This window comes from Sitophilus oryzae, unplaced genomic scaffold, assembly GCF_002938485.1.
Source record: "Sitophilus oryzae breed Bouriz unplaced genomic scaffold, Soryzae_2.0 scaffold_1197_pilon_pilon, whole genome shotgun sequence".
Lineage (NCBI taxonomy): Eukaryota > Metazoa > Arthropoda > Insecta > Coleoptera > Curculionidae > Sitophilus > Sitophilus oryzae.
In genome coordinates this window covers 284750-309692 of record NW_022145834.1, presented here as the reverse complement: position 1 = coordinate 309692, position 24943 = coordinate 284750, and the positions used below count along the sequence as shown (strand labels likewise).

At 32.2% G+C, this 24943-nt stretch overlaps 2 protein-coding genes across 7 annotated transcripts in view; one reads left to right on the top strand and one right to left on the bottom strand.

Moving 5' to 3' along the window:
- The window catches only part of LOC115891757 (1-phosphatidylinositol 4,5-bisphosphate phosphodiesterase), a 30050-nt gene extending 20521 nt beyond the window's left edge, over nucleotides 1–9529 (bottom strand). Inside the window, exons 1-4 of one of the 5 annotated variants that reach the window (XM_030912316.1) lie at nucleotides 9512–9529; nucleotides 5772–6034; nucleotides 4793–4990; nucleotides 3405–3484 (exon numbers count right to left, since the gene is read on the bottom strand). In XM_030912316.1, coding sequence (XP_030768176.1) covers nucleotides 3405–3484; nucleotides 4793–4990; nucleotides 5772–5942 — 449 coding nt within the window. In that variant the 5' untranslated portion in view covers nucleotides 5943–6034; nucleotides 9512–9529. Of the gene's footprint in view, nucleotides 1–3404; nucleotides 3485–4792; nucleotides 4991–5771; nucleotides 6035–6090; nucleotides 6325–9414 lie in introns of those variants that run through there. The other 4 variants (XM_030912314.1, XM_030912315.1, XM_030912313.1 and 1 more) reach the window with 4 other exon arrangements.
- Nucleotides 9530–14026: 4497 nt separating this feature from the next.
- Nucleotides 14027–24174, top strand: LOC115891754. 2 transcript variants are annotated; one of them, XM_030912308.1, is made up of 6 exons: nucleotides 14027–14776; nucleotides 18565–18706; nucleotides 19657–20230; nucleotides 21181–21449; nucleotides 21790–22236; nucleotides 23265–24174. In XM_030912308.1, the coding sequence occupies exons 2-6, from the start codon at nucleotides 18576–18578 to the stop codon at nucleotides 23848–23850; spliced, it is 2007 nt and encodes a 668-aa protein (XP_030768168.1). In that variant the 5' UTR covers nucleotides 14027–14776; nucleotides 18565–18575; the 3' UTR covers nucleotides 23851–24174. The 2 variants fall into 2 exon arrangements, with proteins under 2 accessions (XP_030768168.1, XP_030768166.1); XM_030912306.1 differs by lacking the exon at nucleotides 14027–14776 and adding an exon at nucleotides 16747–17315.
- Nucleotides 24175–24943: the final 769 nt, after the last annotated feature.

Here is a 24943-nt window from a genome sequence, read left to right as displayed (position 1 = left end):
TGTTTTTCATAGTTTCTAGTGCGTATGACACGGTCTTGTATGGATATTACAAATCCTTCAGTTTCAGGGTGCAGAACTCCTTTTCTCAACCAAGTAAGGGAGTTTTCTTTGTCGATATTTGGATCATCGAGAGAGGCAGGAAACTTGCCATGAAGAATTTTTTGTCGCCAAGAATGTTGGGCATCAACCATTGTCGTTTTCTTTTGTTGGATATCACCATTATCTGTGCTTAAATTTAGTGGGGTATATTTGTTGTCCGCCGTAACAATTAATTTATGAAGGTTGCTATTTGACTTTATAAAATATGCTTTCATACTCTGTTCCTGTGATCTACACAATGACTTAATATTCAGCAGACCTCTACCTCCTTCTTTTCTTTTTAAGTATAATCTTTCCAACGCAGATTGCGGATGGTGGCATCTAAATTTTTTGAGCAGCCGGCGTGTAAGTCGGTCCAGTTCATCCAGGTCTGCATCTGAGTACCTCAATATCCCAAAGGAATACGTGAGTGTTGACACAGCCCAAGAATTAACAGCTGATATAAGATTTCGCGAATTGAGATACGTGTTTAAAAGCTTGGTTAGTCGGCTCCTGTATTTTTCCTTAAATTCTTTCTTAAGCGTAGTGTGATCTATCGACCGGTTTTGCGCCACTCCCAAATATTTGTACGTATCTGTTTGACTGAGTGGTTTGATTTCAGATATTGGTAAGTTTTCGTTTTGCCACTTACCTTTATTAATATATATTGTTGCGCACTTCTCCATTCCAAAATTCATTTGAATATCATTACTAAATGTCTTGGTTGTGTCAATTAGTTGGTGAAGATGGGCCGGTGTTTCTGCATATAATTTAATGTCGTCCATAAACATAAGATGGCTAATTTTGTTGTTTTCCTTAGGGTTTGGTCTGTAGCCATGTGTCGTTGAGTTAAGTAGGAGTGATAGCGGGTTAAGGGATAACACAAACCACAGTGGGCTCAGTGAATCTCCTTGGAATATTCCCTTTTTGATGTCAATTTGGCCTAAGTTTGTGTTGTTAGCAAAAAGCTGTGTATTCCACTTTTTCATTGCAGTATTTAGCAACATTTTAATAGATGGGTGAATTTTATAGATATCTAGAACCTTAATCAGCCAGTCATGCGGTACCGAATCGAATGCTTTGCTATAATCTATGTAACTCATATTGATATTCCGGCGTTTCACCTGTGCATGTTTGATCAATATTGCATCTATAGTAAGCTGTTCTTTACTACCTAATGAGTTTTTGATGCACCCTTTTTGTTCGGATGCAATTATATTATTAAGCGTGCAATGGTCATATATTTTGCAAGTTATTGCAGCTGTAAGTAGTTTATAAACCGATGATAAACACGTGATAGGTCTATAGTTTTCAGGTTTTGACCTATCACCTTTTTTGTAAAAAAGGAAAGTATTTCCACTAGCAAGGAATGTAGGAAGAGCACTAGGGTTCTCGATAATTTTATTGAAGCACCTGGCAATGGCTTCACCATTGCCGCCAAATGTTTTTAACCAGAAATTTTGAATACCGTCTGGTCCTGGTGCGCGCCAATTTCGTAAGGATTTTAGGCATATCGCTATATCGTCTTTAGTGAATTGTATTTGAGGCATCGCATTTATGTCATGTGTCGAGTTTTCTACCACATTCATCCATTCGGTATCAGTCTTGAAATTAGATGGTGTCGCCCACGTATCCCGCCAGAATGAGAAAAACTGTGATGAATCCATTTCAATATCCATCCTCCTATCATCTGTCGGATTTTCTAGCTTCTGATAGAATTTCTTAGGACATTTGGAGTATTGAAAGTTGTCTTCTTTACGCCTTGTTGCTTTGTTGTACCTACGCAATCGTGCACCTTTAGCCTTGCATTTCTGGCTGAGCTCATCTCTAACCACAATTAACTTGCGCGTCTTTTCGTGTTCCTCTGGGTTGATATGAGTATGCTTCAAGATAATTTTCAATTTTCTGGCTATTCGATTACTGGTATTACCATTTAAGTATTCGGTGATTGTACTTATCTGTCTTCGAAGATCGTCTATAGTTTTTGTTAGTCTAACTTTCCATGCCGGCTCTTTCTGCAATTGCTGCTTATGAGATTTATTCTTTTCCATCACTTGTTGGCAATTGAGTTCAATTGTAGTGACAGCAGCAGCATATAGCGCAAGATGGAACTGTTCTATTTCATCTATGTCTTTAATGTGATTTTGGAATATGAACTTTACATCATTCAGGATTTTTGTAGTGTTCTTTTTGAAATTCAGTTGCGGAATGAGAGGTCTACTTAAAGGATCAGTACTATGAAATAAACTATAGTTGAACTGAAACAATTCATATGTCTCGCGCTCAGTAGTGCTCACTGGTTCGGTTACTTCTCTTATTGCAACTGGGGTGTCTCTATGATAGGAATGTGTGAAGTCTATGGATGTATCTTCTCGAATTTCTAAATTAGTTTGAATTTGGGTTAAAATATGTCCAACTTCTCTTCTGATCTGATCTATTTCTTGTTGCGCTAATAGTTTCTTAGAGTATATTGCCCTAAGTCGATCTGATACATTTTGCTGCGTTAATTTCAAATGAGGGAAGGTTTTATTCATCTCAGTGTGTAACTTCTGTCTCCTATTATTATTATTATTATTATTATTATTATTGTGAATGATCGTAAACTAAAAAGTATAAAGTGTAATTGAAACCACTAATTTATTCCACTAATTGCAAGGTTCTTAAGGCATTTCTAGAGGTTTCGCAAATTTAGAACTCTAGGTAGCTTTAAGCTTATAACAGAACTATATATTTACTGTTTTTTTACTGTACTTTTTTTACTGGTATGTAGTCCCGTATTATCATAAAAACCGGTGTCAGAGAACGCAGGGGAATGACGATGATAATATTTGGCGAGGTCAATCTCTAGGCGTCATTTATTAACAATTTACATAAAACTTGTCAAAAATTAACACTAATTATAGAAAGATTAAAAAAATGACAGACGGGCCAAGTAAATGACGTCTAGAGCTTGACCTGACAAAAATTATTGATTGTCATTCCCCAGCCGTCTTTGACGCCGTTTTTTTTTCGATAGTATGGTACTTCAAATATAATGAATTCACATATAAGCGAAACATAAGCAGCAACAAAAGCAAAGAAAGAAATATCAACAAAACCCGCTGTTGTCTATATACCTTCTCAGCTGTTCTAGACTGGAAGTCCACAAACAAACCTGAGCTAATTTTCTCCAAGAAATTTCAAAGACTTCTTTATGTAAAATATATTATTCACGCGAGTTTTTGGCGCAATTTTTAGCGGGTTTTGCTGATACTCTTTTTCCATTTCTTTTCCTATTAAACACTGGCCACATGCTAGAAATGTTTAAATGTATTTTTTAAACTTACTGTTTTTTTAAACAGGTCATTGGGCAAAAATTGTTAGCTTTAACATTGTGAGTAATTTTTCTCAGGCCATCCAACCAATCCTTAAAAATAGTTCAAGTTAGTTAACTACTAGTTTCGTGGTTAGTTAACTAATTGTTATATCAAAAAAAAGGTAGCTGGCAATACATGGTTAAAGAATTTTAGGATTAGTGAGTGGTACCGATGATAAAGTAAATTATGTCAATTCGTTGACGTCTAATTCTTGTATACCGGGTGTTTAAATGGTAAGGGATACGAGGTTGTTTAAATTGGGGCCAAGTTGCCTGTTCATATTATTTAATTTTTATAATATACAAATATATCAATAAATATACGAATTTCTTAAATTTATTGCCAACCAAATGACCATGCTAAAAATTTGAAAAATGAGATTGGAAAATGGCAGTCGACGATAATGTTGGCAAGGTCAATCTCTAGGCGTCATTTACTAAAAATTGACATAAAACTTGTCAAAAATTAACACTAATTATAGAAAGATTAAAAAGGGATAGAACCGTTAGATAGAACGTTTCCAAAAACACAAATCTATTTCCAAAAAATCATTTTTACTCGATATAAAAATAAAATACAATATTCTTAAGGCCAATTGACAGTAGGCGCCATTAAAAAATAAAGAGTGCAGGTTAAGTAAATGACGTCTAGTGCTTGACCTCACCAAAATTATCATCGATTGTCATTTCCCAGCCGTCTTTGACGCCGTTTTTTTTTCGATCATATACACAGTATACAGTATGTCCCTGTATTGTCTTTACAAGAGGAAAAACATTTCGAGAAAAATGCATTCTTCATAAAATTTTTTGCTTGTTCTAAAATGCTTAGAGAAAATTAAAAAAAAATTAAAATATAATAATTATTTTCTAAAAATCAAAACGCGTTTCTATGGTAATATAATTTCATTTTCACTCTTTGATTGATTGTTATTGATAGAATTTTAATTAACGTCATATTTTTTGCTGTTTTAAAATGTTAAAGAACGACAAAATTTATTTTTTGTTCAATGCTACAGAGAGCGTATTAATAAAAAATGATACTTTAACAACAGCAAAAAGTATGATGTTAATCAAAATTAATAATAACCATCTATCAAAGAATGAAATCGAAATTATATTACCATTTATTAGGACTTTGGAGAAAAAAATCCATCATATTTTCATGTTTTTTTTTTAATTTTCTCTAAAACGGTATGGAAATTTGGAAAAGTATAAACGGGGTTAAACTATTTTAGAGCAAGCAAAAAATTTTTATGAAGAATGCATTTTTCTTCAAATGGCAATAATAAAATAGTGTAGTTTACTCTTGTAAAGACAATCCGGGAATATACTTTAGTATAACCTCAGAAAAAATTGTACCTTGGCTGTTTCTGCAGTGGGACAGACCATATGTTGGTAATTAATATTTATATAGTCAGTACCGCTACAAATAGTTAAGGATTTATCTTCCAAATCATTTCCATGTTTTTTGGTTAAGCTGGATAGTAATTTGGTGTCCTTAGGCAACCCTCCTGCCCTTATATCGCTAACTTGACACAGCTCAATAACGTCACCATCCTAAATATACAGAAGGAATTAGTTTTCTCTATGATAGAGTCAATAGATTTATTATTTTATAAATAATAATAATTTTAATATTTGATAAAACCTAGGTGGCTGTGATTATCGCGAATATCTGCAAAACAGCTAAAAATTTTTAAATACTTTAAATACAAAAAATGTTCAATTCATAATTATTCATGTAACAAAAAAATAATACACAATGTGTTCCATTTAAAAAACAAAGAAAAATTAGTTTATATTTTAGAAAGTTTGGCATAGAATTTTGAACACCCCTTATGATTTAAGATTACCATGTTTATAATAAAGTAAAAGAATTCAGACCAATTATAGTAAGTACCTAGCATAGTTTTGACAAGGACACATGTTATATTTTTATTATTTTTTTTAAAGGGCTGAAAATCCTTTTTTTTTCATTTATTATTTATAGCCCTGAAATTATAAAATCAAATTTAGTTATGTCTCAAGACTATATAAAGTGATTAAGAAGAAAGCAAGAAATGCAATAATATATAGAACATTATACCAAAATATATGGTATATATTATAAAAAAATTATACCAATCCACTCACACTTTTTTGGCAAAATTCTTCAAATTTGGCATGTGTATTCAGCATATGCAGACCTTTAAAAAACCTATTTATGGTTTATATGGCTTAACTGTAAAATTAACAGGGGAGCTAATATTTCCAACAGTGCTGCAGTCTATCAGAGATAGTGCCTTGTTGGTAGCGAATATGTAAATGTAAATAAACTGTTTATATAGACTATTCTTACCTTTCCTTCACTTTTCCAATATATGAAAAAACCATATTCATCAACTTTAAACGTACACTTTGATTCCAACTCACTATTATCTCTTTCCTCTGTCCATCTATCCACAACACATCCAGTAAGCAGTGGTTCCGGTACCGGAACATGCCAGTCAAATTCAAACTTCTTCGTCATTCTGCTGTCTGTACCTTAGGTACTGCTTATCTCCCTTATTTTAAGACCATTTTCTGTCTGGCTATGAAGCAACAATATTTATAAGACATGGCCTACGAAATTTAAATGTTAATAGAAATAGTTCGGCAAATAAATACGTATGTATTACAAAAATATACCTTGTCTAGTTCAAGCTACGTGCTAGTAAATACAATAATGAAAGAATAACATAACAGGAAAAAGAATAACACTTTGTGGAACCCGAAACACAAACAACAAATGTTAATTTAAAGATATTGTCAATTTTAAACTACAAAAATTTGTTGATTACTGTCAGCGGTCAGTGTCAAGTGGTGACCTTCGCTTGTCAAAAATGTCAAGATTGTCAAACCAAGCTGCTGGGTAGGGACGGCAAAGATGTATCGATGTTTTAAAATACATCGATATATTAATGCAAATAGGTAGATACTGTAGACTGTAGATACTGTAGACTGTAGATACATATTTTTAATAAAAATACTAAGTTAATTTAATTTAAGCTAATATTCATCACTAGTCAAGTATTTCTTCATTAGCTTTACGTCCTGTTACCAGAACAGCCTTTTTTACGTTGTGGTGTAAAATATACGTAATAAATTAAAAATGGGTCTAAAGTCTAAAATCATGTTGAATAAGAATTAAGATTTAAGGATTATACCAGAGATATGGAAGTGGGAGAATGAGCTTCGACGAGTGCGCATCCAAATTTTTGTCGACGGCAAGATGGCAGACATCTTCCAGGTCTCGCTGTCACTTCCCCTCTTTAATTGACATCTGTTTGTTTTGTTTTTTTTTTCGTTTGTGTTGTTATCTAGTTAAAATTTATTATTATCTCATTTCACTGACAAATGTGATGAGATTGTTATTGTAATTTATAGATCCAAAATCCAAACGTTTTTTGAATAAATAATTTATTTTAAAGTTATTTCCTAGAGGTTTGGTTTGGCCTTCTATATTCTGGTATTTGTCTACTAATAAATAATATCTTATTTTGTATTTCGATGTATGGAAATCCGCAAGTTTTGTATCTGAAGCCGCAAAGAAATTTCGCTCTATAGTGAGAAAAATGTTATATCTTTTTAGACGCATAGAATAACAAAATTTCTTATTTCAGATGTTCTAAATGTGAGTGCTTAATGTCAAAAATTAAAATATATACTTGAAATATTGGTTGAAATATTTCAAGTTATACCCTTTGCCCTTTGGAAGTAAACAAATATTGAAGAAAGTGTTGTGCCTTCACAGAATTTAAATTGGCATTAGGAATAGATTTCCTTGATTTAGTAATGATATTGCTCATAGAAATTGATAATATACTATTTTATATTCACTCGTTCAAGTGCTGATCTATTTTTTAAATTGAATATTTATGTAAGTATTATGTATAACACGATATAAATAATTTAAGGACATAAGAAATTAAAATTTCAAGTGCCAATATTGATTATTTTTCCAGTTTTATTCAAATATATTGAAATTAATATGGAAACAAAAGTTCATAAATATTATTCTTAATAACAAGAATTGAGATTTGGGGATAAGTTTGAAAAGCCATGTCAGAAGAGTAGGATTAAAGACAAAGTATTAAGGTAACATATATTTGCATAAAGTTTTAATAACACTGACAATTTTATTTGTTTATGTTTATTAATTAAAATTTAGTTGCAATTTATTTCATATTCTAATATTTTTGAGAAAATATTACTTATATACATACCTGAATATTATGCTGCTTTTTTATTTTAAAGTGTGCCGACTGTGCTGTTATTTTTATACTAGTAATATTGTATACTGTAGGTATCGTATTCATATATAGTTATATATATCAGTAGTATAGATACTTTCTTTCTATGCATACTTATATCCTTTATAGTCTTTCTAAGTGCATATAATACTACTTTTTTAAGAGAAGGCAGTTTTTAATAATCTATTGTTAATTCCCCTAATTCTGTGTCCCCTGGTTCTGCTATACAACAATTATATATTTTTTTATCATTACTGATTTTAAAAGTTTCTTTTCAAAGAATTTGACCATATATTTTTTTTCAGAGTAATTGGGCTGTTCCTGAACAATATTGCATATAAATATTCAAAAATATGATTGATAACTGCATATCCTACTAAGTAGATCAATACCAAAATCCCATTAGAGAAATAAGTTAAAATTATGTTTTACTTGTATAATTTTCTTGCTATTTGTCCACCATTATTTGTGACTTAGAAATTAAATAGTCAAAAAGAATTTAGTACCAGTTTTTATTTCCCAAAAAAATTAATTGTTAAATAATTACATATTGCTTAAGATACAGTATATTATATTGTGTTTATAGTTGATAATTCTAGTTCTTAGTTGTTTATAGTTGATAATTAACAATATTTCTGATGTTAGATATTATATTGGATAAAAAATTTAATTACCAATAGCTACCTACCTATGTAGCTGCAGATTATATATTGTGTATACTGTAGGTACTGTATAATTCTTTAGTTCAAGAAACAAATATCAGTACAAGTATATAACCAAAAAAATGTTGATGCAAATTCTTTGTATAATATACGTACCCCTATGGTATTCAACTTTTCATTGTTCTTTTAATTAGATACACTAATATACAATACCCACATCTTCTTTTACGAGAATAGTGCGTTAGGAGGCAGAAATATTGCCTGCATTGTACATTGTACAAATTGGCTAGAATTTATTAATATCCATTGCAAACGAGATATTATTTATTAGTAGACAAATACCAGAATATAGAAGGCCAAACCAAACTCTAGGAAATAACTTTAAAATACATTATTTTTGCAAAAAACGTTTGGATCTATAAATTACAATAATAATCTCATCACATCTGTCAGTGAAATAAGTCAAAAAACATAGGTTACCGTCAATTTATATGTTTTCAATATCAAATACTCGACGCTCATTGGTCGTGACGAAATCGTCTTCCTCGACAAAATACGGCATATTTTCCAACATAGCCCGCTATAGGGAGTTGAATATCCTTCTTCTATATATCCTTGACTCAGAATTACCGTATGATCGCAAAAAAAAAGGAGGGAAAGACGGCTGGGGAATGACAACGGGTGATAATTTTGGCGAGGTCAATCTCTAGACGTCATTTATTAAAAATAACATAAAACTTGTCAAAAACGAACTCTAATTAAATAAAAATAAATTACAACCTTCTTAAGGCCAACTGGTAGTAAGCGCGATTAAAAATAAAGAGTACGGACCAAGTAATAAAGTCTAGGGCTTGACCTCGCCAAAATTATCATCGATTATCATTCCCAGCCGTCTTTGATGCCGTTTTTTTATTCGATCCAATGGTATTTGACAGAAATGTGGCAAATTGACTATATTATAATTTGTTCACAGATCGCACTTTATTGTGAACTTTTACTGACTATCTTGATTATAACAATTATTTTAGTAATACAATATTAATATTACCTTTATTTAGTAGCACAACATTGTCTCAGTAGGGTCTGGTAGGGTACTATATGGTATAATATTTGTTTATATCTATAAATAATAATGTTATACCTACTTGAACAACTAAAACATTTTTTTGTAAGATATGTTTGGTTTGGTAATAAGAAAATATGTGCATGGTATATGTTTGCTTTTAAACAATTTAATACCTACAAATTAAATTAGTACACCTTTAAATGGATTTTATTAATTTAATTAAAATTTGAAATTGTTAGGCCAGGGTTGGAAATATGCAGGCGTTTTAAAGCGCGTACACACTTAAGAAAAATTGGCAAATAAGTTTCACCAAACGTTTGTAAATGTTTATAAACTCACTGTCTAAAAAAACAAATTTCAAGAGGGCCCGGGAAAAACAACGGTATTTCCGTCGATTATTTTGTCTTAAAGCTTAAAAATGAGTATACTCTATATTACCTGTGATATTACTGCTTATTGCTTATATTATTATTATTAAGAGTATATATACGCATCGAGAAATCAGAGACTCATACATTTGATCGAAACGTGGTGTAAGTAAAAATAAATAAATAAGAAAATGGAATATACAGGGTGTCCCAATATTCCGTGGACATAGGACTACTATGTGTTTATGGAATCAAAATAAATTCATTGGACACAATTTACCTCTATACAAAAGTGCTTCGTTTGTCCGGTGGAGGGCCTCAAAATTTAAAAAATAAACACATTTTTTCAGATAATTTAAGAACCGTTTATTCCGATTTGAATGGAATTTTGGGCGTCTATGTTTTGCTAAGCGATCTAACATTTGACTTTCACAATAATTAAGAAAAAATATGAGAAGGGTGGAAACTACTCCCACACCTACATCAATTTTAGTATAAATAGTTTCCAACTCAACCGACGACCGATTTTTTGTTCGTGAAATAGTCCTTCTAGTATTTACTACATTATTTGTCACTTATAAAAAAACGCCACCCTACATACTTTTTGAGAAAAAAAAATTCTGTAGCTGATTTTCAAAAAATGTTTTTTGACACATCAAGGCCTCCATAGGCGCATAAAATTAATTATAGTCTAATCATTTAGTTGGAATAAATTTTATTTGACAATAAGCTTCATAAAAAGCGTTAAAAAAATTAATAAATTTTAAATTAATTAACGTTCGAATTTATGTTTTAATGGTGCCCTCTAACGGACAAACGAAGCACTTTTGTATAAAGATAAATTGTGTGGGATTAACATATTTTGATTAAAAAAATACGTAGTTCTTCTATGTCCACGGAATATTGGAACTCCCTGTATATTTCATATAGATCTGCTTTGGAAAAATAAATTATCCAAAACATTTTTTATCAAAAACTATGCGATGTGGCGTTTTTTACAAAAGACAAAAAATGTAGTAAAGGTAAATACTAGAAGGACCATTTTACGAAAATCTGTCGTCGGTGGAGTTGGAAAATATTTACACTAAAATTTATGTAAGCAAATGTTAAAGCTCTTAGAAAAACATAGTCACCCAAAATCTCATTCAAATAGGAATAACGGTTCTTAAAATGTCTTAAAAAATGTGTTTATTTTTTTAAAATTTGATGCCCCCTAGCGAACCAACAAAGCACTTTTGTACAGAGGTAAATTGTGTTCAATGAACTCATTTCGATTCCAAAAATACATAGTAGTTCTATGTCCACGGAATATTGTGACACCCTGTATATATTATTAATTTTAATGAAGAATTTGCGTGGAAATCTTGTATTGATCTGTATAGAAGAGAGACAGTACGTTGTCGCAGCAGTACTGAAAGAACTCGCCCGGTTAGAAACACGGCTTGCTTCGATATAGAAGTACCTACTCGTCTGATCCACCCACGTGGATTTGACGAATCCACGCAATATTTTCGAATCATAAGCGCCGAGCAAGAATATTTAACACACTTTCAATCATAATTTATTTACATTAAAATAATAAGTTTTTACATTATTTCTGTTAAAATTAAACAAAATTATTATAAATATTCATTATGATTCTAATTAATCTAAATAACTTAGACAGTGTCGTGTTAGTTCCACTTCTACAGAGAGGGAGACGAGAATCCAATAGGTTGCCCCCTGGTGCCCCAAGATTGAGACCAGTAGAGGCTTGTCTTCTATCTAGTTACGCATCCCCTTGGCCTGGTCCCGCCATCGTAGCATTTAGATTTTTGGTGAGGTTGTCTCCTCTTGGTCCAGGCGGTTAAGCGAAGACCCCTCCACACCCTTTGCCGGTGATACATGACCACAGACAGTAGAGGGTGTCTGGGACCACGCACAGGGTAGTCCCATCCAGCATAGTTTATACGTCTTGGTGCAATTCCCTGGCCACGACACTACAACGAGGGACAAGACCAGTGAGACTCTCCGTAAACCCAGGCAAACTGCTAGAGGAGATTCCCCCTAGCACCTCACTAGGAGCTTCCGCACTAACGACAGGACCTCGTATCTCCTAGTTGGCCTTCTGAAGGCTGTATTTTTTATATTGAATAAAAATTGGAATTTTAAATGGTGTAGTTTAAAATTCCTTTTGGAAATAGATTTGTGTGTCTGGAACCGTTCTATCCTTTTTTAATCTGTCTATAATTAATGTTAAGTTTTATGTCAATTTTTAGTAAATGCCGTCTAAGAGATTGATCGCGCCAAAATTATCATCGATTGTCATTCCCCAGCCGTGTTTGGCGCCGTTTTTTTTATCATACGGTATTAAAATACAAAAAACTTTTAATTCTATTAAATCTGATATTAATGATTATTTGAAAGTTCTTGTAAAATTAAAATGTCTACAGCTATGAATTTTCCTCAACAAAGAATACTATATCAAGATATTAAGACCAAAGTCAATTAGACAAACTCTATAAGAAATATTTAAATTATTCTTGCTTGATATCTATATTGTTTTAAAAGAATTTTTTGTTGTACCAACATTATTTGCTGGAACCATATTTGCACCACATTGACTAGGAAGGATATCTATTTCTTCATCAAACCACATGATGAAAGCGCGCAACGAACACTTTTAAAGTGTGATGGCAGATATGCCACTTTTCATTTAATTTACCTGTAATTTTTTTTGATAATTTCAGTATATGTGTATTCATCAGGATCTTCTATATTTAATTTTTTAACAACATACTGAAAGACAGCCAAGTTTTTCGCTTTGACGTTCTTTTCGTGACACCAGACTTGAAAAGATTTCTTTCATAAAGACATGGCACCTGAAAAGTCCCTGTATATTAGCTACCGGCAGTTGAATTCTAATGGAAAATAATGCAGAGTGACTGTTTAATAAGAAAAAAATTAAGTCAACCCGAATCCGGTCGAATATCAGTTTTTAGCTACTACAGTTTTGAAAAGGAAATTAAAAATCGCCCAATCAGAATGTCAATATAGTACAAGTTATATTTAACAGGAAAAAAGGTCAAAACTACAAATAAGTTTATGCTAAAATACATCTTTACAAAGACGTCCAAGTACTTCAAATATACAGGGTGGTCCGAACTGTATTCCGGAAACTTCGGCAGCATATTCTGCAGATTAAAATAAATGTAAAAGTTCGTATAAATGTATGTCCTAAAATGCTTAGTTTCTGAGATACAGAGTGTAGAAGTTTCATTTTTATTTCAATTTGTTCCAAATAATTTATGAACTAACGTCAATATTTGGATGAAAATTGGTGTCATGTCAATATCACTCCTTCTTGTAGAGGGCGCCACCTACATATGTTTTAACTGGTTTGAAGAGTAATAACTTTTCGTCCATACCTGTATAAAACTACTGAGTAAAAAATATACATTTACAACTTTTTTTACATAAAAAAGGCATCTTGGTAAAAATCGCTACGAGTAATGATTCTCGAGATATTTGGAACTGAAATTATCAATACCTGTCATCATTGACATAAACTGAAGATGTTAACTAAATAGTTATTAGAATGAAACATAAATTTGAAATATTTTTGTGCCAAAAGTTCAACAGAAACAGTTTAATCATCATTTTTTCGCAGAAAAATTTATGATTAATTAAAAAAAAACGTATTTATTTCAGTTAAATAAAGTAATAAATAAAGTAAGTTAAATAACTATACTCTCAACGTGCTTATTTTTTGTCAATAATGACATGTATTGACTATTTCCATTCTAAATATCTTGAGAACGGTTGCTCGTAGCAATTTTTACCAAGAGACATTTTTTACGTAAAAAGTCATGGAAATGTATATTTTTTTATTCAATAGTTTTATACAGGTACGGACAAAAAGTTATTACTCTTCAAAACAGTTAAAACACATGTAGGTGGCGCCCCCTACAAATAGGAGTCATTTTGACATCAAAATCAAATTTCCCGTGTCACAAAACTCCCAGAAACCAATTTTCATCCAAATATTGACGTTACTTCAGAAACTATTTAGAAAAAATCGAAATAAAAATAAAACTTCTACACCCTGTACATCTCCAAAACTAAGTACTTTAGGACATACATATATACGAATTTTTTTACTTATTTTTATCTGCAGAATATGCTACCGAAGTTTCCGGAATACAAATCGGACCACCCTGTATATCATATTAATATTACTACGGCACTTTTGATAACAAATTCTATAAACAGATTGTTGGTATGATTCTGTGACTTGTATTGACATATTTGGGCGCTGACTACGAATTAAAAATAAATAAGAAATAAGATAGATAAGATTTTACTGTCATAACCATACCAACAAAGATTCAGTTAAATTAAAGTAATCTATAAGGGTTGATTTCCTAATTATTATTTCGTAGATATGAAAAATACTCCACTGTGCGGCGAGTGTAGTTATTTCAGAGATTCGCATCTCTGAGAAAAACGCGCGACATGCAAATACATATTTGAACGTCCAGACCGATTTACTCTCGTCCTTCTATAGCCCGCCCTGAATGAAAACCTACACATTTTCAATCTATTTATGTCATTAATACAGTAAATTGAAGCATGCCTTTCGTATATTCTTGTTTTTACAGTCGCAAACCAAAAAAGAATCTAACAAAATAATTTTCGAACTAGATCAATAAGTATTTTTTGTAAACTTATTATTCAAACTCGTTATTTTATCATATAAAGAGCATTTTTGTTATTTTTTGCAAAGATTAATTTTATAATTAATTTAAGAATTTTAAGTATTATTTTTCTAATCTGTTTAAAGTGTAATACGGGAGTAAAAATGGTGTAATACTGGTGACAAACGTATGGTTAATAGTTATTATTGTGATGATAGTGAATTTGTTTTTGTGCTTACAGGAATGACTTGACAGACATCAAATTAATTTTACCATGGATTACGAAAACAGTTTTTTAAAGTAAGTACCATATAGGTAATCATAATTTTTATAATACTAATACTGGTTGATACTTGCCTTTTTTTGCGCATAAAACATTTGGAAGGATATATTTCTCTATACCTTTGCAATGTTGGTATACAGGGTGTCCCTTAATCGCTTTAACTATACGGTCGCTTCACATCAAGCGAGCGTATAATTTTGGAGATATCGTGATTTATTTAGTTATTCAAATTTATGTTTGTAAGAGAACGCCCTATATATATTAGTTCTTTATTTTAATTGCCTTATTATGACCTTTGTAAGAATATAATACACTCTAAAGGGTGCGTCTCAAAAGTGGCTCACCCCTATAACTTTTTTATTTTTTTTTCAGATAAAAAAACGAGATTAAGTGTGTCATAATGTATTTGATATATGACATAAATTAGGATTGATTTACGAATTCAATTCTTTTTGGTCACTTCCTGTTTCTCTGGAAATGACTACAACAATGATTTTTAAATGGCACCCTCGGTATTTTTTACTTCATTCGATAGAAAATTATATTCTGAATAGAATGACATATCATATGTCAACTTTTCACATTTTTGCTTAAAACAAAATTGAATTTTCAATTTCAATCTAGAGGCTATGTTAAAAACACTAATTTTTAATCAATGAGCCTTGGAAAAATAGATTTGATCGTCTAATTTTATTTGTGTCTTGTCCTGGCGGGTTAAAAGATGCCAAAATAGTATTTTTAATCATATCTCATTTTTTTTCAAACGGAACGAGGGTGGCTCCTTAGCATATCTGGCAAAAGCACTTTTTTACGAATAATTTGGTACCACACACTTGGTATTTCGAGTCAAATTGTCATTATGAATCGCATTTTGCAATTTGAAATAAACCATTTTCGAAAATGTCAAAAGTTGACATATGATATGTCGTTCTATTCAGAGTGTCATTTTCTATCCAATAAAGTAACAAAATACAGAGGGTACCATTTAAAAATCAAAAGTTGTAGTTATTTCCGGTAAAACAGGAAGTGGCCGAAAACAACTGAATAAGTCAGTCAATCCTAATTTATGCCATATACTAACATACCAAAACTTTTGAGATGCCCCCGGTATACTTATTTTCACAAATAAAGGTAACAAATGCATTATTTTATTTTTTAACATAGGCGACTAGATTAAATTGGGTAATCAAAATCAAAATAATCGAGTAATATAATTGACGTCAAATTTTGGTTATTGGCCATTCCACGCTAGTTTCGACATGTAGAATTATTGCACTAGTGCATCAAAAATATCAATTAACTCACTCAATAAACTCACTCGCACAAATTCATTTTTAGTGCGGTTTATTAAGATAACACGATGGAAAACAAAATTATCTGGTTAAATGAAATGAAATAAAATAATAATAATACTCGTTTAAACTACGTTGATGTAGGTATGTTAAAAAGTTATACAGGGCGAGTCTTAAATACCTGCAAATATTTTCAGGGCTGGTAGATTTCGATAAAAGAAACATATTTTCTCTTTGCCGTTTTTCAAGCAAGTCCAAAATAACTGAGTTATTTTACTTTGAAAATTAAAAAAAAAATAATTTTTTGAATAAATTTTGAGAATCACTGAATCTTTTTTGGGTTTTCTTTCATGCAAATTTAATCTACTACGTATACTGCCATATTATCAAGAAATTTATTATTTTTAACTAAAAACTAAAAAAACCCGAAAATTTTTCATTTTGCAAAAAAAACTTCATATACGTGTTTCTGGGGTTGAAATATAGTACCCCTAAAAATATTTGCACTTATTTAAGACTCACCCTGTATATAATGCAGTTTTTTATCTTTAATTTCTGTAAAACTCTTCAAACTTTTAGAAAAAAATTTGCTCTTATATAATTTACATAACTTTATATAACTTGAGACTAAAGATAAAAAAAATAAAAAAATTAGAGGATAAAAATTAAAAAAAAATTGTATGACATGTGTATAACATTTGTGATATTAGTTTATGTATATTATCTTAGCATTAGTAGGAATTTTCGATGCAACATAACAATCAGGAAATCAGCGAATACTAAAAATATATAAGTCCGTTGCAAAACACCGAACTGGCAACTCAAGATGGCCAGCTCGGTTTAATAATAATTGTAAACCGATCGCCTCTAAGCCCAAATACGGTTCAATCTCGGGTTACACGACGGCCAAATTAAGAATAAATCGCGGGACGCCGGGAGAGGCAGAGCGTCCCGACGCCAAAAATAACGCCGTCCGCGACACCAATAACGGCCTTCTATGGCCAGTAGCAGCGGGATTTTCGGGTTATAGCGAGTTTTTGGACGATTTTTCTTAGCATAGAACGGTTCTTTAGTTCCTTAAGTAGGAAAAACTTACTTAAAACGCGGGGTTTTCGAGTTATAGTGAGTTTTTTGGGCATTTTATAACGTAGAAGAATTCTTTAGTTCCTTAACTAAGGAAACTTCCGTAAACTTCCTATTTGAGATGATTGGTCTGTGCTGTGATATCTCTGTAATAGTTAGAACGAGTTAAATATGCTTGATAGTAAGTTACCTAACTGAATTCCATTTAATATACAGGGTGGCGCCTCTCAAACGACGCGGAGGCTCCAAGAAGAAAGGGAGTTTATATCGAAATGAAATTTTGGAAGCATATGTAGGTTAATTGAAAGCAATTTATAAAAATATATAGAGTTCTATAGGGTGTCCTCCAAAAAAGTTACGCATCAAAGTTTGTTTTTTTATAATGGAACACCCTATATATTAATTGATTTTCGGATTATAGGAAAAAAATAAAGGTGAGTTTTATTAACGAAGCATATGCCTAAAATGTAAGGATTTTGACATACTTATTTCACATTTTGTGAAAATGTAGAATAAATTTTAAATTTCAATAACAGCTACTTAAATTGTAATTTACCCTGTATAGTCTGATATTTAATTACAATAACCATTGTATCTTAAACCAAATTAAAATTTGTCCCAAAAAGTTATACAGGGTGAGACGAAATTAATACTGAACATTGGCCACTGTTAAAAGCAAGTTACTCTTTTATTTTAAATGGAACACCCAGTATATTATACCGGTATCCAATGGAGAATTCATATATCTTTAAAATACTATTAATGTTGCTTACCCTTCAGACAAAGATTTTCCTAGATATTTTTTTTATGATTTTGCCTCAGTAGATCTTATTATTTAATAAAATCTAGGTGGCTGTGATATACCTTTTGATAATTTAACAAAAATTAAAGGATGTAGAGTAAAATACTGAAGGGTACTAAAAAGATACATATTTAAAACATTTTAATTATTACATAATTAAAAATAGATATAAGCGTATAATTACAAAAATACCTAGATGAAATAAAATGCCCAATATGTTTCCTTTCCTATTCGCTGCATAAAATATCAAAAACTTTACATTTTAGCCATATTATGCTTCTCTAATGAAACTCGCCTATATTTTTCTATTAGAATCAGGAAATCAATTAATATATAGGGTGTTCCATTACAAAAAACACAACTTCTATAACTTTTTTGAACACTTTTTCAAACGAAAATTTCTTTTCAATCCAAAGTGTCGTTCTTCTTGGAGTCTCCGCTTCTATGAGAGGCACCACCCTGTATAATTATTTTCAGTGTATTTTTCTTAGACCTCGGTGTATTATAATATATATTTTCTGGAATTTTTTTTGATCGAGTTTATGGGGATTTTCACTAATATTAATGTTCATTAATAAATAAATTTATTTTCAATTTTAGATTAATAATTTATTGATCATTTTTGCAGTATTAATTACAATGCAATCGGACGAACTTGACAAACCCATTTTTTGTCCAACGTTGCCTTTGCCGGAGAAAATGACGTATTCCGAACCAAGTTCCATGACAATCCCCGAGAAATTACTGAAAAATTCAACACCAAAAGCAGAGTAAGTATCGCATTTTATGATCTTATGAAAATAGATTTTCTTTTAGTTTAATAGCTCGCATATAACATAAATACTATGTTATCTGTATTAATTAATTCTAAATACACTTTAAAGTCAATCATATAGTGTCCCATATAAAGGTGCGTTCACACCGGCTGCGCCGCGCCGCTCCGCGCAAGACATTTTTTTAACGTGTACTTTTGAAGCATATTTTTTTAGCGCGCACAAAAGTATATATTAAAAAAAAATTATTTGCACGGCGCGGAGCGGCTCAGCCTGTTTTTCAGATGATCGGTGTTTTCAATGTATTTCAAGAAGAAACACAAAAATATATACCGGGTATTTCTCAAAAATGGCAAAACCCTATAACTTTTTTATTTCTTCAGATAAAATAACGAGATTTGGTATGTTAGTATACGACATAAATGAAGATTGCTTGACGTATTCAATTCTTTTCGGTCACTTCCTGTTTCACCGGAAATTACTACCACTTTTTATTTTTAAATGACACATTCGGTATTTTTTCATAGAATGACATGTCATGTTTTGACATTTTCTCTTAAAAAAATTGTATTTTAAATGTCAATCTAGACTGCCAGAGTCATAAATATAACGATAATTTGACCTATTCGTTAAAAAATGCCTTTTCCAAATAAGCCACACTCGTTCCATTTGAAAAAATCGAGTTAAGATGACAAATATGATTTGGTCATCTTTTTACCAGCCAGGAAAAGACACGAAAAACATTAGACGATCAAATCTATGTTTCCAAGGCTCCTTGATTAAAAATTAGTCTCCCTAGATTGAAATTGAAAGAATATGTCATCGTTTGTTTTTTTATCTGAAAAAAATAAGAAAGTTATAGGGGTCCCAACACCCTTGTATTGGGACACCCTGTATATTTTTAAAGTCTCTACTCGAAGTGCTTAATTAATTTTACATCATTTTAGGCCACCTAGTTCACCGATGATCAGTAACATCAATCTAGAAGATGATATTGAAAAAGTTGAGGTTGAATCCAAGAATTCTTCGAAAACTTCCAAAGAAGAAAACCCAGTGACGTCATGCAAACTCCCTCCGACGACGGCCCGAGAGTTCCCGGGAATACCCGAAGAAAGCCCGAACGAATCGGTGAAAAACTGGCTTCAAAAAATCAACGAAATACACACAACCAAAAAAACAACTAGTAGTACTGTTCAACAACAAATTAATAGTACCAGAATAGTGAAGTATCAAGACTTGCCTTATATGGGGGAAATAACTTTGGATAATTCCAAACCACGGAGAGGCAGAAAACCAAAAAAAGCTGACATTTGTCATCTGATTTACAAAAATTACGGAACAATTTTCCCTGGAACACCCAATGCCAATATCTACTTAGAAAAAGACAGTAACCAAAATTTTAAAAAACAAAATGTCACTATGGAAAGTGATTTTGACCTGGTTAACCGAAATGACGTGCAGAGTAAAATTATAAGTAGCTTACTGGAAAAAAGACTGACTCAAGAGAGTAAAAACTACACGGTATGTTACTAAAAGAGGTGGGCAACGATTGAATGAGTCGTTCACTTAAACGAGTATTAAAAATCATTCGCGAGATTCGACTCAACGCAACGCCTAGAATACGATTCGTTCAACTGAATCGTGGCCAGTACGGATCCATAAAATTTGAACGAAATTGAATCGGATCAGAATGCGACTCGTTTGTTTCTACGGCTCGTTCGTTCAAAGAATCGTGAGAATTGATTCATTGCTTAAAATACGGTTCGTTTAAAAAATTAATATTTGAATTATACAGGGTCCGCCAATAATGCGTCGGGCATCTGTAGCTCATAGAATAAAAAAACTGTAGAGAATGTATGAGGATGTAATTCAGGAAAATATTTAAATTCTATAGGGTGACTCAAAAAAGTGTGAGTGGATCGGGATGATTTTTTAATACGGAAACACCCTGTATATTATTGCATTTTTGGCTTCCTTTCAGATCACTTTACATAATCCATATGAGTAAATACATTTCGATAATTTCAGAGATATTAATATATAAATAAAAAGTATACCAGGTGCGTCTCAAAAGTGGCTATAACTTTTTTATTTTACACCTATAACTTTCATATAAAAAACGAGATTTGGTATATGACCTAAATAACGATTAAATTACGATGTATTCAAATGTTTTCGGTCACTTCCTATTTCACCGAAAATGACTACAACTTTTGATTTTTAAATAGCACCCTCAGTATTTTTTTTTTACTTTGTTTAATAGAAAATAACACTCCGAATAGAATCACATATCATAGTCAACTTTTGTCATTCTCTTCGCTTAAAAAATTGTATTTTAAATTTCAATCTAGAGTGCCATAGCTGTGTTAAAAACAATAATTTTTAATCAAGGCGCCACTAAAAAGAATCGTAATGCCCATCACTTATAGGTACAATTATTAAATTTTATCCAGATTCCAATTTTATTTTAGAGTGAACCCAAAGAAGATCAAAATGAACCATTAAATTTATGTATTCGTGATTTAAACCATCTTAAAATAGGATTAATGGATAGTAACGAAAAACCTGGTACGGAACTGAAATTAGAAGCCCAGTCCGATAGTGATATTGAAATAATTAATGAAACTCCATCACCAAAGCTCAGAAATGATTTGAAGTTTCCACCAACCACGCCACATAGTACTTCCACTTCAAGTCCCGATATACCGCTAACCCCAGAAGGAACAAGTGAACCTGGTGGGTAAGTACTATCATAATTTTATTCTAAGGTAACTATAAAGGTACACGCACACTAACCCGCACGGGTCTCACCTAGCATGTTTCCGCCGGCGGTATAGACAATTCGACGAAAGAAATACCGCCGTTCGGCGGTATATATTTAAAGAAAAACAGAAATACCGCTAAAAACGAAATAATTTTTTCAACTACGGCGGTTGTTGCTAAATATATAAAGTATACCGCTACCCAACGGTATACTTTTTTAAGAAACAAAAATGCCGCTCTTTTTGCCAAATTTTATGCGTTATTGTTTTTCCTAACGTAAGTGAGAAACACCCGGTATAAGTATTTGATATTTTCAGCTATATGTATTGGCCCAACGCTGGTGTCTTCATCCATCCACTAGCGCTTCAGCAGCAACTGATGATGTACCAGCGTCTAGCGAAGAACATGAACTGTCCTATTCCGAGTACTAGCCCCAGACCTGGTCCTAATCCTAACGAGATTGAGATAGAAGAACCATCGGACCAACTAAGAAAGATAGTTCCCAAACTGCCAAAACAAATCAATAAGGTAGCTGACAGTAGTAGTCTACATAAACCTAAAAGAAACGCTAGCCTAAATTTTACGGACAAAACCTCTCCGGCCAAAAGAAAACGTTCTGCCATTTTTATACCGCCGATTCCGATGGAGAATTCGACCAATCCCGCAACAGAAGTCAGTATATGCAAGTTTAAGTTTACTGGAGGCGCTAAACCCAGCTTGCAAGAGAAGAAGATGCTGTCTGTTGATTCGGGAGGCAATTTCAGGTGAGCGAATTTTAGTTTATTTTCGTATCTTGACTATTCTCTAACTCTTTTTTCACCATTCTCTAACTCTCTCTAAGGCTATCTCTCTTCTATTGACTATACTTCTAACTCTCTTTTAACTATTCTCTAAATCTCTCTTGTGTTCTCTAACTCTCTCATAACCATTATCTAACTCTTTCGATGCGCAGACTCCAAGGAGAACAACAGTTTGTACTGGAATGATTTTTTTGAGCATATATAGATTAGTATAGGGCATTTTTAAAAATATATAGAGTTCTACAGGGTATCCCCAAAAATAATATGCCACTATTCTCTAACTCTCTTTTCCTCTTAAATATTCGCTAAGCCTCTCTAACGCTCTCTCCCTCTCTTCTATTGACTATTATCTAGCTCTCTCGTATTCTCTAACTCTCCCTTGACTATTCTCTAACGCTATCTCCCCTTTTTTGACTATTCTCTTACTGCCTCTTGACCATTGCCTTTTTCTCTCGACTATTCTCAAACTCTCTCATGACTATTCTCTAACTGTCTTTCTTCACTATTCTCAAACTCTCTCATGATTATTCTCTAACTGTCTTTCTTCACTATTCTCTAACTCACTCTCTTGACTATTTTCTAACTCTCTCTTAATTATTATCTAGATATCTCGTAGTAGTTAGTAGAAATTAATCACCGCGTCCTTATAGATCTATTGTACCCTCCTTTCTTGAGTTATAACTCATTACACAGTCTCAGTGCTTTGACAAAAGCCTGTATCTGAGACGGTTTTACAGAGGTTAGTTCTCCATCCCCGATTTCGGTCGTACCAAAGTTTTTTAAAATACAAAATCAATTAATATATAGGGCGTTCCGTTGCAAAAAACACAACTTTGATGTGTAACTTTTTTGAGGGACACCCTGTAGAACTCTATATATTTTTAAAAAATGCTCTAAATTAACCTACTTAATTAAATACAAACCATCGTCCTCCTTGGAGCCTCCGCGTCGTATGAAAGGCGCCACCCTGTATATTTATTTTTTTGTTTTAGGTACTACAGTGGTACTGGCGATAAAAGTATGAGAGGCTACGAATTCTTTCCCAGGGAAACACTTCAACAGCAGATCAGCAGTACTCAAGGTTCCAGTACGGGTGCCTTCCTCCAAGCCAGCGGCGAAAAAATGTATCCACTGTCCCCCTTGGATAGTACTTCTGGATCTGGAGCCTGCTCAAACACCGATTTTTTGCTCACTACCGAACTGCCCAGTACTGCTTTGACGGCTATTCAACAGGAAACATCTGGCAACAGTGCCTCGGCTTTAAGGAATAAAAAAAGGAAATCTAAAAAATCTCTACAGAGGGAAAAACTAGAACAAACTTTTAAGGAAAAGGGTTTTTTGATTCAAACTCAACAGTTAGAATCAGCTGAGGGTGCGACATATTGTAAATTTAGACAGTTAAGAAAATTTACGAGATACTTATTCAGATCATGGAAGGACTATTTACCTGATAATGTTCGGGATATACAGGAAAATGAATACAAAGAGTTATACCCACCTGAGTCAGTCGATATGGCTTCAGATAGCTTAGATAGTATTTCGGTAAAATCGTGTGACTTAACTGCAGGCCCTTCTTGAGCTCACTCTGTATATAATGCATTTTCTACTTACTTTATATAGAGTTATACAGGGTGGTACGAATTTTATTCGGAAAAAAATAAGTAAAAATGTTCCTATAAATGTATGTCCTAAAATTCTTGGTTTCGGAGATACAGAGTGTAGAAGTTTCATTGTTATTTCGATTTTTTTTTCCAAATAATTTCTGAACTAATGTTAATGTAAAATGAAAATGGGTGTCTGGGTGTGTTTTTAAAATGATAAATTTGATTTAGATGTCAGTATGACTCCTAGTTGTAGGGGGCGCTACATGCATATTTTTTAACTGGTTTGAAGAGTAATAACTTTTCGTCCGTACCTGTATAAAACTACCGAGTGAAAAAATATGTTTCCACGGTATTTTATGTAAAAAAAGGTTTTTAGGTAAACATCGCTATGAGTAATGGTTCTCGAGATATTTGGAATCGAAATAATCAATACATGTCATTATTGACAAAAATTGAACATGTTGATCTGATGTTACTAGACTGAAATCATAAATTTGGTATGTTTATGTGCCAAAGATTCAACACAAGTTTCATCATAATTTCTTCCAGAATAAATTAAAACTACAGAATAAATTATAACTAATTAAAAGAAATAATAAGTTCCTAAATTTATCATTTCAGTCAAATAACTATCTAGCCAACATATTTATTTTTTGTCAATAATGACATGTATTGATAATTTACATTCCAAATAGGTATCTCGAGAACAGTTATTCGTAGACAGTGATGGGCGGTTGGTATATACCTATTGAGGGTATATTTCGTCGGGGAACCCCTTTGAACTGTCTGCGTTGTGCTGTATTTTCGAAACAAATAAGGCTATTGTGTTATTGTGCAGTCTTTGTGTCAATTGTTGTTAAAATTTGTTATAGTACGTTAAATTAACAAAATAAATATACTACTGGGTACATACCGGGTATATTAGAATTAGAATGAGTGGGGGGGGGGGGTTAATCACTGCGACCTTACAGATCTATGCTATACCGGGTATATAATATTTACCCAAATTCAATGTACCCTGTATTTACCTATCGGGTATATATCTCAATATTCAATTCAAATTTCAA